Below are 16066 nucleotides of genomic sequence, written 5' to 3'. Positions count from 1 at the left end.
CAGCCTCAGAGGCTGCCTAAACAGACAGTATTACCAACAGTGGGCAAGCCGCTCCCCCCTGCCACCTCCCACTCTACCTGTGTTCTCTGTATGCTGCTTGCTGCAGCATACAGAGAGAAATGACGTGTAAGAGGTGAGCAATGTTCTCATGCTCATAATTGCTTTAATGTTAAAACCGCTGACCAATATCTAAACCATGTCCATTATGATTAACAGGCTGTCCCACATATATATACAGTCCTGATGAATACCTGCCCTTGATGCGTGAAAACTCCGCATCGCCCCCCAAGGGTCGAAACGTCGACGCAATCCCCTCTTTTGGCATGAACAAACTATTCAAAACCTTGTAGGGTCCAAGACTGACTTGATACACCTACAGGATTATTGTATATATATAGTTGTTGATTCCAAAAGTATATGAAGTAACACATTTTACTTGTTGTTTTTATTGTGTATTATGCTTTAGCACAAAGTCGTTGTGCCATATATGTTTTAAGTATTCGTTAGGGACAGTGATTGAAATAATTTGTCTTCACATGTGAAAGTATTTGAGTAAAAATTTGCTTTCATTTTTTCTTTATGGTCAGTGTGTTTGTTTGTGAATGTATTAGTACACCCGTCTTGATATCCTGGTTAGGAACGAGAATTGCAAAAGGAAACATTGAAATACTAAAACAGTGTGTATTTCGTTCCGACAGAACCATTATTATTTTGTCTATTACCCACCCAGGTTCTGAGGGTTACAGGGTTACCCCATTACATGTAATGAGCATTTTCTTTATTGTCGGCCAGTCAATATTTTGACAGCCGGGTGCCTCATTTACACACATTCGGATAGTCACAATTCAGGGACGGCTCGTCCATGGGGGCGTTTGGGCGCCGCCCCACTGCTTTCTCGCTGTGCGAGAAGGCAGAAACAAATGGTAGTTATTACCGTAATAACTACCATTTGTTTCTGCCTTCTCGCACAGCGAGAAAGCAGAAGTTAGAGTGGGCGGTGTTACTCGAGGGCAGGGGGGAGCAGCTTGCCCACTGTTGTTAATACTGTCTGTTTGGGCAGCCTCAGAGGCTGCCTAAACAGACAGTATTACCAACAGTGGGCAAGCCGCTCCCCCCTGCCACCTCCCACTCTCCCTGTGATCTCTGTATGCTGCTTGCTGCAGCATACAGAGAGAAATGACGTGGTTCGGGCAGCTGGCCGAACCAATCATAGCGCTGGCTGCGGTGGAGGGGAGGGAGGGTGCCTTGAGCCTTCCTGTTGACGAGAGCCCCTCAGACGAATTCAAAATCCAGGACGGCAGGAGTCTGCAGTCTCGGGAGTCGGGACGGGACTTAAGAAAAGCGGTAACTTCGGAAGCCAAGATAAGTTTTATTTGATTATATTTATTGGCTCTTCACACATGCGGCAAAGGCTCCTCGTAGGAAGGTGCGCACAGATAAAGGACAGCATAAATAAAAACAGATTGTAAACTCTTCGTTTTCTAGATAGCTTTGCGCGTTTAAACTCGAGTGCTCATTTTCAAGCTCCCGTTACATTTATATTTAACTTTCCCTCGGTCTGTGGCCTCTATTAGGCGGCTCCCGCAGCATGTAGCACATCTGAAACAGCAACAGTGGGAGGATGTAAATGCAGAATAATGTACCAGGCCTCGAATTTGCATGGTCAAATGTCAAAAAAATTACGTCAAGAGAAATAACGTAAGTGGCCGGCTCAGCAGCAGGTATGCCTTTTTCAGTTAGTTCAAGCTGTCATCAGTGACTGGGAATGGAAGCTGTGGTCATTAGCTGTAGCTCTACTGTGAAGGAGCCTTTTTTTCTGCATATCATCTGACACAATTTCGGAGAGCCCCGCTGCCCCGACAATGTGTTAGCGCCTTTTCTGTGAGTGGGAGTGGAGAAGACGAGGAAAAGCAGGGGCGCTAAATGAATGCTTGTAAAAGAAATGAATATTCCGCCAGCAGTCACTGCGAAGCGACCGCAGCCTTGCTCATTGAATAAACACACATTTAGCGTAATCACTTTATTTCAGCTCTGTAATGACATTAACAAGCTTGGAGTACAGGGAATTACACCAGACCCAACAAATAATTGAATATTCCACTGTCCCAGAACGCAGGCCCGCGTCTAGCTTAATTTTAGGCCTGGTCAGAAACGTGTGGACTTTTCACACATGGGCCCAGAGGCCGAGCCAGTTTCCCGCAGACGGCTGCACACAGATCCGTGTCCTCTCACCACACAAGTGTGTCAAAGGCTGACTCTGTACTCCCGAGGAGGTTTCACATACCTCTGCAAATAATTTTATGTTATGCATAGCGCGATGAAGTGCTAGGTAGCAGACTGTTGTGTTGCTGCTCAGGGCAGCATTAGAGGGGTCTTGGTTTCACTCCTAGCTTTACACGTCTTCTCTACAGCGCCAAGACGCCCACGGGCATACGAGCGCTATACAAAACCACAAATCAAATCAAATCAAATCACACAAGCAGCAGAATTCCAGAGTTCGGACTTGGGGAGCATTTCTAGAGCCATGCTAGGAACCCTGTTTTATAATCTTACTGCGAGCAGCATTAGATCAGTGATGTGCACTGTTGGAGCCACGACAGTCTGACGTGTGTGTGAGTGTGCGTGCGTGCCAGCGTGTGTGTGTGAGAGAGAGAGAGAGAGAGAGAGAGAGTGGGGGTAGAATGGGGCAAAGAGAGAGAGAGGTGGTCACGATGCGTTTATGACAGTCACCGGATTTTGCAGACACAGTTTTTCTATGTAAATATTGATTTTCCACAATTGCTCTTAGGTTGTTGGGGCTTGCTGGCTATGCTTGCTCGCCGTGGTACACCAACGAAAATATTACGCCCTACCACTTCCAAATGTCACCAGCCGCCACTGTCACAATTACAATTGGCACATCTAACCACTGTCTGCAGAGAGGCCACGGATTGGATAAGCATTTCTTCCAAACTCCCTGACAGGCACTGTGGGAAATTTGTACTGCGTTTGGCCTGAACTCCAAAGCTCTAAATCGTGGCAAACCCACAACCTGAACGCACGCAGCTACATAGGAGTGTTTCTTTTCACCATACGCACTAGAAATTAGTCATATTTCCCATGAAACACTATAGAAACACACCATCCAGAAAAAAAGCAAACACTCTTTGGAAATGCAAGAATAAGTAAAACGTGAAATATAAAAAGGAACAAGATTGCTCTTCCCAGGTTAAGAGGGCAGTGTCTCTTTTTGCTAGCTGTCATTGGTGATGTGGCAAAATTGAGGCCAGGAAATATAAAGGTGTGGAACTAGTCCCACCAGCCCTCTACCACTCTCCCCATACCTCCATCCACCGACCTGAGATGGACACTGCTGCCGATGGATTGTCGTTGCCCGAGGTCACAAGCAGACTGAGCCGTGTACTAGCAAAACCTCAACGAGGTGGCTTGGATAGTTTACCTCGTACCTTGTGAAGCCCATCTGGAGATGTGCTGCTACCTTACAGGTTCCCATATATTAGAATTCAAATGGGAACTGATTCCATATCAGTACTACTCGCATGTGAGTCAAGAGCCAGCTCACAATGACTTTGGGTGGAACTAGCTAATCTGGTCAACTCATTGAGACATTTCTGAGGGTTTCTCAAGTCAAAGTTCTCTTGTCAGGGCTTTACAGATGTTTGAATGGAGGGATCTGGGAATTACCCAGGCCTTAGCTGACATGTCCTGTCCATTTCAGGAGTGTTCAGACCTCTTATTTCTAGTCGCCATCACCAAGCTGTGAGTAAATAGTCAGCTGAGAAATGGGCAAAGATCAGTTCGCTCGTCAGATCTCCCAGCAAAAATGAAGAAGCAGTTGTAGTTCAAAATTATTCAGGCTGTAGTTGCCTGGTCGGGGCCAACCATGTGGGAAGAGGAGAGCTGAGACTTTCTGAGGCTTGAGTTTGCTTCTCAGGTCCACTGACATGTGAATGAAGGGGCGGATGAGAATTACTCAAGCCACTGATCAGTTTTCAGTTTCACCCAGACGGAAGTGGAACAGAGGATTGAAATTACTGAGGCCACTGATCCCTGCTCAGCAATATGAGTGAAGTGCAGATGGAAATGACTCAGTCCTCACTTCTGCAGGTCATCACCCATTCCTCAATTTACTGGGCAGATGAAAAAGAGAGAACTGCTCAGGCCTCTTTTCCTTAGGGGGTCTTCCCAGATGTGAATAAAGGGGCACCGGGGTAACTCAGGGTTAGATTTCAAGTTAGGTTCCCCTGGTGTGAGGTGACAGAGCAGCTGTGATTCACTCAGGTCACTTAATATGTTAATTCTTCCTTCAAGATGTGAAATGAGAAGTCAGTAGAGAGTTATATAAGTCTCATTTTGTTGTCAGAGAATGACAGTTAGTGAGGAGCTAATGTGGTGCAGGGAGAGGAGAACTAGAAGACAGCACTGTCCCTGGCATTCTAAGTGTCTCCTGTAGGTTAGGCTCACTTAAAATATATGTCTGATAATAGGGTGCTCCTTATTTAGCCCCATAGTTCAATTCAATCAAGAGAGTATGTTATAATGCTGGGGTATACAAACATTCATTCACACATTAACAAACATTTTTACACCTGTAGTTTCCACGTCATGAAATGTAGACCATGTCACTTTGGATAAATGCAGTACACAGACAGACAAAAGTGTGAGGGAAGGGAACCTGGGGACTTTGGGCTTCTGATGTGTGATTTTGGGCAAGTTATACAATATAAAGAAACATAACCTTGGATGTGTTTGCATTTCCCTGTAGTGGCGCTAGTGAGATGGTATGTTTCAGTAGTGTGTAAAGTGTGTTTGTTTGTGTCAATGTATAATTCAACTGTGTCACGTACGGGCACGAGTGCATATTTAGGGTCTTTTGTATCTGTGGTGTCTAATGCTTAGTTGTTTGTATGTACAGCCTCCATGCCTTACGCATATATGAATCCATGACCCCTTGCGTGTGGGTTTCCTGATATATGTAAAACCAAGTGTATTACGTTGAGAATGAAAATGTGTCTTGTTCAGGAGCACCATGTGGATGGAGATCTTCTGTTGAAGCTGACAGACACCGATCTAAGAGAAGACCTAGGCATGACATCAAGCATCACTCGAACAAGGTGAGCGGGTTTCCCAAATCCTGGAGTGGCCTGGTAGTGTTGGTGTATCTGTCCACCAGTTTCTGATCTGATTGTCCCGCCACAATGTCAGCCTCCTGCCTCTGATTCTACAATGTATGTACATTGTTAGTGCATCATCAGCCCTCCTGCCTCTGATCCCAAAGAGTTCTTGTGGTGCCAGTCTATCATCAGCCCTCATGCTTCTGATCCCAGAGGATCTTTATAAAATCAGTGTAGCCTCAGTTCTCATGTTTTTCAGCTTAGACTTCCTATAGTGTCACTATGCCTGCAACTTCCTTATTTGAAGTTAGAGTGTGCCTGTAATTTAAGTGTATTCCCTTAACTCCATTCTCGGTTCCCATAACTTGAGTTATCAGTATATCACCAGTCCTAATGCCTATGGTCCAGGAATGTATTTTTTGTTATCAGTGTACAATCAGTCCTCCTGTCTCTGTATCATAAGGTATATTTGCATTGCCAATGCACCACCCGTCCTTCTATGTCTGATCCAACAGTGTATTTATATTTTTAGTGTATGATCAGCTTCCCAGTCTTTGATCCTAAAGTATATTTGTATTGTCAGTGTATTATGTTCTTTCGTGTGTTTGATTCCAGAGGGTATTTGTCAATGTATCATCGGCCCGCCTGTCTCTGATCCTACAGTGGATGTGTATTGTAAATGCATCATCTGTCCTTTTTATTTCTGATCCTAGAGTGTATTTATATTGTCAGTGTGTAATCAGCTTACCTGTCTCTGATCCAAGAGTGTATTTCTGTTTTCAACCTATCATCTTTCCTCATGTCTTTAATTCTAGAGGGTGTTTGCAGTGCCAGTGTATAACAGGCCCTCCTGCCTCTAATCCTAGACTGGATTTGTATTGAGCTGTGCCATCAGTTTTCCTGTGTCTGAATATAAAATGTTTTTGTGGTGTCTATCTATTATATCATATGTTTCTGATCATAGACCACTGATAGTTTCCTGTATAGAGTGCATCTGTCCTTATATCCTGTTCATCCCTGAGTAGGGTGTATTTGCTGTGGCGGTGTATCATCTGTCCTGCTGTTACGGAGCTTAGAGTGTACCTTTGTTGTCAGTGTATCATCTGCCATATGTCTCAACTCATCCAGTTCATTACCTGTCCTCCTGTCTCTGAGCCAAGGGTGTATAAGAAATGTCATTGTCTCATCAGTGCTTCTGTTTGGATTTTTAATGGCTTATGATTTGTCAGTATATCATCATTCCCCATTGCTCTGTTGTTAGATCCTCTATAATGCTGGTGTTTCATCAGCTCTCTAGTCTCTTATGTTATAGAACACATGTGGTATTTAGCAGTCGTAACATATGGGTTTTGTACTAGGGCATTTATTGAGCCCCTTGAGTAATACATCTGGGGATCTTTTAATAAACAGTCCTAAATATTTTTACATAGACCGTTATCAGAAAGTGCATTTATTGATCAATAGGCCAGCATCTGTCACTTTATTTACCAATCGGCATGTTTCACCTTATTTACCAATCGGCATGTTTCGAACAAGGTGTTGATTTGTATCTTGTCTTGGTTGGTATCAGTACATGTATTGAGCAACAGATCTATTCTGGTGTCTCAGAATATGAGTTAACACCTACATACGATGTTGTGTCAATTGACTGGCCTGTCTTTCACAGTATAGTGATCAATAGCTTTCTGTTAATTTACTGAGTAAATGAATGCATCTGCCAGTATTTCAGTCAATGGGATCCCTGTCTCAGAGTACTGACTGAAAGTTCTGTTTCTTTCAGCATATTGATGCTTGGTGAAAACCCCACAATACTGTTAGATCCATGGCATTCAGTATGTTGATTAATATGACTGCAAAAGTAGCAGCACCCATCTATATCACAATATTGTGGTAGATATGCCTATGTCTATTTTTGTATTAATTGGTCCTTATCTGTCTTCCATTGGTTGTTGAGAAAGTTACTATTTGTATTGATCACTAGCATGGTGTTTGCCAGCACATTGTGTGTTCGACCTCTGTTTGGAGGCATGTTTATCAGAGCATCTTTACCTCTCGAAGTGTACTTCAGTAAACTTGTGTCTGTCAACATCTTTAATCAATGTGCCTGTAGCTGACAGTGTGTTCATAGACACAGCTGTGCTGACAGAGTGTTAAATTGTATTATATTCAGCATGTTGGTTAATTGCTGTTTATTTGTCCACTTAGTCATCAATAAGTCTGTATATATTAATGGATTGATCCTTAGGCCTGTATCTGAGAGTTATTTTGTGTCTCTGTCATTGTAATTTATCAATGTTCCAGCTTATCCTGGTTTATGTCCCAGGTTTCTCCGGGATCTTACAGAGTTGAAGTCCTTTGCTAACTACTCGACCTGTGACAGGAGTAACCTTGCAGATTGGCTGGGCAGTATTGACCCCAAGTTTCGACAGTACACCTACAACCTCGTGAACTGCGGCATTGACCGGAACTCCCTGCATCGTGTCACCGAACAGCAATTAGAGGAGGATTGCCGAGTGGAGGTCGGATTCCACCGGGTGCGCATACTGTCTGCAGCAAGAGGTAGGTGGAAAGGCATTGGTAAAAGAGGTAGGTGGACAAGCATTGGTGAAAGAAGTAGGTGGAAAGGCATTGGTCAACAATTACCCTCACTCTAGACTCTTCCAAAAAGCTACATGGGCAAAAAACTTCACATATAGTATGGTTAAACATCTGATATGGGGTTCATGATACCAGTATTGATTTGTTGGATATTATGCTGTTAAGGAGGGAGGTGTATGACTGTGTCATTTGGCTGCAGTAAAAATTGTGTGCCCTCAGGTTGAGTAAATTAAACAGTATTGTTCTCAAGTCTGCGTTTATTGTGAAGCCTTGCTCCTCTTGTTATTGAACTCTGTAGCATTAGTTGCCAGTCTTCAAGAGTGGTTCAGCATTGGTCTTCAGTTATTTTAAGCTCTAAAGGACATTCTCCAATCTTTTTATCTTTTGGAGACATTCAACCTTCATTAATTTTGCAACAGAGGTCTTGAATTTTTATGAGCTTTGTAGCGTGGAGTTATCTATCTTTGATCTCCAAATGATGTTTTGTGTAGCGTTGGTATCTGGTATTTTTGAGCAGGGTAACATTAAAATTCAACCACTTTGACCTATATATATTAAGTTCACATCTTAGTGGGTTGAGTAGAATTGGTCTACAATCTTACTATTGTGTGTTTTTTTAATTAGGCTCATTCTGGGCAGGCGGATGTATGACATGACAACGCGGGCTTTTACCCCGCGCTGCCATTACGACGCTGCTTTTACAAAGCAAGTCGTTACAACGACTTGCGCTGGATAGTGGAATAGTTTAATTTTCTATTCCAACTCCAGCCCTCGTTAGAGTAGGGAAGGTGTTGGAATAGAAAATTAAACTATTCTTTTTCTAACAGCACCCCCAACCCAAAGGCAAGTTGTTGAAACGACTTGCGTTTTAAAATCAGCGTCGTAATGGCAGCGTGGGGTAATGACCGCGTTGTCATGGCTGCTCACCATGACAACGTGGGATGTATGACATGACAACGCAGGCTTTACCCTTGTTTGAAGGAGGGGTATATCCCTTCAACACACTTCTTAATTATTACATTCATCACTATATAGATATGATTAATATATTTGTCTTCAGAGCTCATCAATGGCCTACAGGCACAGTGAATTTTTAATCTGCATTTAAATGACTCGCGTGGCAACCCTGGACAGGAAAAATATGTATCACAACTTCAGAAGGAGACTTCTGATTCATAGACCCATTGGCCATGTGGTGCATATCACACCATGTCATACGTTTCCATTGGCAGAACCCTAGCAGTTGCCCCACCTATAAATGAGGTGAGAAAATCATGAGTTTGGTGGGGCAGGAGCTCTGTCAGTTTACAAAGTGGCTTCCAGTCTGCCAAACTTTACATGACCCCTAGTTCTATTGAGATGGGTTCTGTTGTGCTGGTCTGGTCTATAAACATAATCATTTGTGTAGCTTTAGTCGACAGTATTCTTGAGAGATGTAGCATTGGGCTTGTCCCTTTTTGATGTTTGCACCATCACAGTCTGTATTCCTGGTTAGCTGTGCAGCATAGAGCTCTAATCTTGCTGTGGTGCACTGTGTTAGTCTTTGGTAGTTTGGCAGCATTGTGTACGGGTCTCTCTGAGCTGTTTTTACATGCTGTTCAGTTCTGGTGAGTTTTGAAGCACTCCTCACCAAATTGAGGTGAGTTGTAAAACATTAGTTTCAATTTGTGGTCAGCTGTGCAGTGTTGTCATCATGTCTTTGTGTATTGGTGTACTGCAGCATTGGTGAGTATAGCAGCATAGCTCTGAGGTCTTGGCCGTGTGTGCAATATTAGTAGTAGATTACATACATTGTACATCTATGCAGTGTAGTCTTCTGTCTTCATGAGATACGCTGAAGGGGTTCACAACTTTGTTAATTTTGTGGATTGTTTTTACACAGAGTCTTTCTTAAGTGTGCTGCTGTGATCATTACAGGGTCTTTTTTTACACTAGGATTACTCCTCTTTGCCTTTTCTTATTTTAATCTCCTCAATCCTTGTTGAACCATTATTATCTTGAAATGAAGGCGCATTGCCTGTGGTGTCATCTGACCCTCCAAGGGTTAGACTTTAGAACCCACAACTCCACAGGCATACCGTTCAGACGTGGGCTTCTCCTCTGATGGCAGACAAAAGTTCTAGCCAGTGCTAGTGGTTATGGTAGTTATATTATTGTATAAAAGCAAAGGTGGATAACATTTAGTCATTTAGTCACAAACAGTATGGCTCTGAAGTAATCTAGCATTGTATCTGATTTGTTACTCCTTTTGCTGCTTGTGTCCTCACAGAGATGCTGCACTCTGCCATACCAATGAGCATCGGGAAGTCCAGTGCCGAGGGTCCTGACATATTCATTAGCTACCGACGCAACACAGGATCCCAGCTGGCAAGGTGAGCCTACTAAATGGCTGAGAATTCAAGGTGCAATCAGAAGTAGAATGGTGGGCTTAGGAAACCATCTCGCGATGTAATCAATGTTATCAATCTAGACCTGTATGTACATACTACAAGTTTTTCTTTTTGGAAGTGCATCGCACATATCCTATGGTAAATTAGGCATGTTTGAGCATGGTGACATAGTATGAGTGGCCTAGAAGGCAAAAGTTTGGAAATCCACTAAGTTTCTCTGTGTGAGAGCTTTAAACACCAAAATGAAAAGCTGTCTGTAGCATAATCCTTTCCATATATTGAAATGCTGCATACGAATTTCTTGATCAATTAGTGCACATGGGCCCTAATTTATAGTTTGGCTGAAGGGGTACTCTGTGACAAACGTCCACAGTATTGCAAGTACATTTTAACCTCTGGCACTTGAAATGTGACTGAAAGGATATTTACCACATTTTGAGAAAGTATTGTGGTATCGAATTTCAGTGAGTCTACATATGCCGCAAGTAACTCTTTGACATAGAACAAAAGTGGGCACGGACACTGGAATACAAAAGAGTTGTTTATTAGGACCCCATGGGGTGGCGGTACATTCGAACAGCACCCTTCGGTAATGCAAGAAGTATCACAACGAACAGAAGGCACGTGGTTCTTTTATACTCACACGAGTCTGGGAGTAGGCGGCACACACGTAAGACGAGTTTATGTACATATAAGGACATTTCTGGAACACATCCAACATGTGGGAGGAGTTTAAACAACTTGACCAGTTTTGGAAAAACATCTTTCAATGAGGATCGATTAATAACAGATGTGGTTTGATGGCGCATGCGCAGGTCTTGACCAACAGGCTAAATATAGCCTGTTGCTGGGCAGAACATGTGGTCAACTGGTGAAGAGGTAGGACAAAGAGCATGGTGACCACGAGGAAGTGCAGCTTCTCAAAATGGAGGCCGGGAATGTAAAATGGCCTCTGAAACCTGGTCAACATAACATTGAAATCGCGCCTAATATCTGCTAATTTACGACAGACGATCCTTTTAGCATTTAGCTGAAGCTACCTCCATACCTTGGATAGTCCTGATATACATCATTGATGTCAATGAGCATTATCTTAGCTATTTCTTGGTTCATCATTTGCTGTTGAGCTTTTATCTTAGTTATATGTTTCTGGGAAGGAATGCAGGCAGTAATACAACTGGAACATAGCGTGGGACCGCACTGCAAACATAAGCAAAGGATAAAGAATATAGCAATTATTGCGCAAATAATAGTCAATAATTTCCAACCCCAAGTAGAGAACAGTGTCCATATCCAACCCGAAAAAGTCCATGTACCGTTCCCAGGATGAATTTCAGCAGCAATTTTATGCAATTTAGAAATTGCTCCATATACTGAGGGTGAATTATCAGGTACGACACACAACAGCTACTTCCGATAATGCGGCATGCAGCTCCTCGATCAGCCAATATGACATCTAGAACCATTCGGTTCTGGAGCGCTACAATTCGAGTAATTTGAAGCTCCTCAGTAATATTCCCTAATGCCATAGCAGTTTGATTAGCACCAGCTTCCACAATACGTGTTAATCGTCTCATTTTCCTACTATTCAGAGCAGCACTCGCAAAGGAAAAATGCCTAAATTAATATCAACATACTGTTGTAGTGATGTGTCAGTTTGGTCCACATTATCTATGCTTATAGTTCTCTTAACTCTTTTTACAACCAATTCATGGAATAATACAAAGTTTCTATGATACATTTCGGGTGCTATAAACACAGGGGGCAGAAAAACGACACATAACATATTCCTGACCATCCCATTGGAAGTCGGTGATAGCCTCTATTTCCACAGATAAAAAGTGTATTATGCGATGTCACAAATGTAATATCGTTCTTTCCATCAAATGCCAGGACAGTAGTACATTCACTTTCCCCAACTGGAATTGTTTCCTCATTTTTGATACATGGGTCTGCTTTAGCCTTAGAAACAGAAATTACAAATGAATCAGTCGTATTTGTTGCTCTTGTCTTGCTAAAGATATGTGGCGAGGAGGCATTGTCTGGTCGGTACTCTTCCCACTCCAATCTAGTCCCCTCCGCTTGTGGGTATCCATTTTCATCTTGATGACAAACTTGGTTGAGGCGGAAAAGAAGCCCACCCTTTGATGGCCATCTTAAGGTAAACCAAAGTGCATACCAAGCATAGCAGGAACCATTATGGGAAAAAGGGAGAGGAATAAGAGGTGTTCCTCCTTCCTTTTTGATGACCTGGTAACATTCCGCACACCCAACCGTTTGTAGTGTTCGTAGTATTGTGCGTATAATGTAACATCTGAATGAAAGTGTTATTTACATAAGGTTGTCTGTGCGTTTGTTCATGGTATGGGAGAGTAAAATGAAAGTGCTCAGGAGGAGCGGGAGTAGTGGCAAACAAATATTCTCGTGCTGGGGCCACTCTTTCTGCAAACCAAGCTGTTGTTGCTATGACCATCATGGTAACCGCAAAACCTAACACACAAATTATCTTCTTGTCCTTCATGTTGACAGCAACATGAACAAGTTTGTCTAGCAACAACTTAGCAAATGAGCGCTGAGCCCAAGGGGCAGCTATTGATTTCTTCACCGAAGGTCAAGACGGGTGTTACTACACTAGGCAAAGCTTATCCCCCCTTGCCATTTCGGCAATCCGTTTCACTAACCCCGGGCAGTAGCTCAACCATTCTTCTTCACAACAAATTCTTTTCTTGGTCTCAGATGGTATCTTGATGTTCCAGGAGTAGTGTGGTCCGGGAAGACTTCCTCAGATTAGTCAGGTGTGATGGCAGGACTCTTCTCCGTGTCCAAGATGTCTTGGTAGTCAGTCAATGTAGCAGGTTTCACCAAGTCTGGGAAACACGGCGGCAGTGGGTGGTATGTATCCACCTTTTCCGGTTGGTCACTCACACTGCTGTTCTTGTTGCCAGAAGGACTTGTTCCGGTCCACGCCACCTCTGCTCCAGATTGCTCGACCTTTCAAATGACCGGATCATCACGTGGTCGCCAGGTCGAAGATCATGAGCCTCACCCGTAGATCTGTCTGGAACAGCTTCTCGAACCTGCTGATGAATACAAAGCAAATTATCTGTTAACCGTGCCAGATAGTCATTCATCAATATACAAGGTGCATCGTATATGGAGTGTGGCTTAGGGACTCCCCAAATATTCATAGGCCTCCCGAACACCACCTCGTAGGGCGTAAGACCAGATCGCGAGTGGAGTATCGATCTTATAGACAATAACGCCAGAGGCAGTGCATCCGGCCATTTCAAGAACGTGGAGGCCACAATTTTCGCTAGTTTAAGCTTCAGAGTAGCATTGTATCGTTCCACCAATCCTGCTGACTGCGGGTGAAACACAGCATGAAATTTTTGATTTATTCCTAATCCTTTCAGGACATACTCCACAATTTTCCCCACAAAATGAGGTCAATTGTCGCTCCACAAAAGTTTTCAAACACCAAACCTTGGTAATTTCTCCTTCAGTAACACTTTGGCTGTAGTCAATGCTGTATTATCTTTCGTAGGGTAGGCTTCTATCCATTTACTGAAAGCACATACCACTATTAAGACATACTTCAAATTGTTACAGCGCTCAAGTTGAATGTAATCCATTTGTAGTACTTCAAACGGGGCGGTCGGTGGAGCAAACCCTCCCGCAGGGGTGGGTGTCCCTTTTCCAGGATTATGCTGCAAGCATATCAAGCAGGACTGCACTACTCTCTTAGCTGTACTGGCAATCTCAGGATGCTCCCAGACTCGTGCAAGCAATTTAGTAATTGCGAGAGCTCCAACATGTGCCAGTCCATGTGCCATTTGAACCATCGGTTGTAAATAGGCCGCAGGTAATTTCCATCTCTCCATATCCTTGCTGCGCCAATAACCTTCTTCATCCAGTACCCCTTCTTTAGACCACTGCACAAATTCTGCTTCAGAAGCAGATTTCTGTATGTCCAACACTTCCTCTGTAGCATCATGCCATCGCTCAGCTTGAGATTTTACTACGTACATGGAGGTAACATTTTGTCGCCTCGCAGTTTCAAAAGCTATTTGGTCAGCAAGAGCATTACCTTGCCCTATTTTATCAGTCACCTTTTTTATGTGCACTGCATTTCACAATTGCTATCTTCTTTGGATATGTTAATGCAGTTAAAAGGTTGTGCAGGGGATTCTCCGGCGTCCGGGGCCGAAGGCATCACATACGGTGGTGGAGAACGATCTAATAATGAAAAATCATTGGGTAGATTATTAAGGACAGGGTAATGAGGGTGTCGAACAGGGAATTGACCATTAATCTGCAAATTATGCTCCCTTTTTTCCCTCTCTTGTTGCTCACTTGTTTCTTTTTCATGTAGCTGTAAAGTTTTGACATGGGCAGCCTTCTGTTGCTCTTTATCAGCTAAGGCCTGCTCACGCTTCACTCGCTCGCGCACCGCTTTCTCCCACATACGTACAAAATCAAACATATCTTGTCTAGCCCGACGCTCAAACAAACACTGCTCCACATACTGAACCTTTCGTAAATCAAATGACCTGCGCATTGGCCAACGAACTCAGGATCCTTTCTGGTATATCGATGCCATAAGGTACTATACATTATGGGAGGCAGTCCAAATTTAACATACATTTCCCTATTAGGTTTCCCCTCTGGGGGAGCCGGCTGTGATTCATTTAATCGTAAACTGGTACCACTACAAACGCAACACATCTTTCGAAGTGTGCTAAGGACAGGCATGTCAGAAATATTGCAAAATATGCAATAATATCCAAAGTATTTCACGTACGTTGTGCTGTTCAAATAAATATAAGATCAGAGAAATATCTCCACATTACTGCCTATGTGAGGTGCACTCCACATATGATGCAAAACATAGATCCAAATGTTAGCTAACACATACAAATTCAAAAAGCCACAGTAAGTGTCAATAGACTACCTTACCAATCAAAAGCTTACCGATCATTTCAACCGTCCAGATTCCAACTGCCAAGTTCCCGAATCGACCAAACGGTCACTGCACGGCAACCCAACGATAAAGAACTCCGTCGAGGACCAGCGCCGCCTGGAAGGCCAGATCGGAAAGAAGGGGAAAACACCGCAGATGCCAAGACTCTGGTCTCTTCTGGCAGCGATCGCATCCGGGGCGAGTTTCCAATCCTTCGTCTCGGCCAGTCCTTTGGGCATCCGAGTCGCCGATGATTTCCTGTTCGGGCGCCAATTTGTGGTATCGAATTTCAGTGAGTCTGCATATGCCGCAAGTAATTCTTTGACATAGAACAGAAGTTGGCACGGAAACTGGAATACAAAAGATGTTTATTAGGACCCCATGGGGTGTTGGTACATTCGAACAGCACCCTTCGGTAATGCAAGAAGTATCAAACCGAACAGAAGGCACGTGGTTCTTTTAATCTCTCACGCGAGTTTGGAAAGTAGGCGTCACACACGTAAGACGAGTTTATGTACATATAAGGGCATTTCTGGAACACATCCAACATGTGGGAGGAGTTTTAACAACTTGACCAGTTTGGAAAAACATCTTTCAATGAGGATCGATTAATAACAGATGTGGTCTGATTGCGAATGCGCGGGTCTTGACCAACAGGCTAAATATAGCCTGTTGCTGGGCAGAACATGTGGTCAACTGGTGAAGAGGTAGGACAAAGAGCATGGTGACCACGAGGAAGTGCAGATACTCAGAATCGAGGCCGGGAATGTAAAATGGCCTCTGAAACCTGGTCAACATAACCTTGAAATCGTGCATAGCTTCAGCGAATGCAAACCTAATATCTGCTAATTTAAGTTCTAAATAAGGCCCTTATTCTGGTGATAAGCATACCAGTAATTGAAGAAGGTATCCAGTAATTGATGAAGACCTAGATGTGTTACCAAAAATCGAAGCCTGTCCAACAGTTGATGGTGCATCAATGTTCGACCTTACCATAGCCATCC

The 16066-nt window shown here is 43.4% G+C and overlaps 1 protein-coding gene across 1 annotated transcript in view; it reads left to right on the top strand.

The window, feature by feature from the left end:
• Positions 1 to 16066, top strand: part of SARM1 (sterile alpha and TIR motif containing 1) — a 339339-nt gene that overhangs the window by 212337 nt on the left and 110936 nt on the right. The window contains exons 5-7 of the mRNA XM_086954061.1: positions 5023 to 5114; positions 7438 to 7673; positions 9982 to 10084. Coding sequence (XP_086810187.1) covers positions 5023 to 5114; positions 7438 to 7673; positions 9982 to 10084 — 431 coding nt within the window. The remainder of the gene's footprint in view (positions 1 to 5022; positions 5115 to 7437; positions 7674 to 9981; positions 10085 to 16066) is intronic.

Source organism: Lissotriton vulgaris, chromosome 2_1 (genome assembly GCF_964263255.1).
Source record: "Lissotriton vulgaris chromosome 2_1, aLisVul1.2, whole genome shotgun sequence".
NCBI classification, from domain to species: Eukaryota; Metazoa; Chordata; class Amphibia; order Caudata; family Salamandridae; genus Lissotriton; species Lissotriton vulgaris.
Note: the sequence above shows the minus strand (reverse complement) of the source record. Positions and strands in the feature narration are given on the sequence as shown.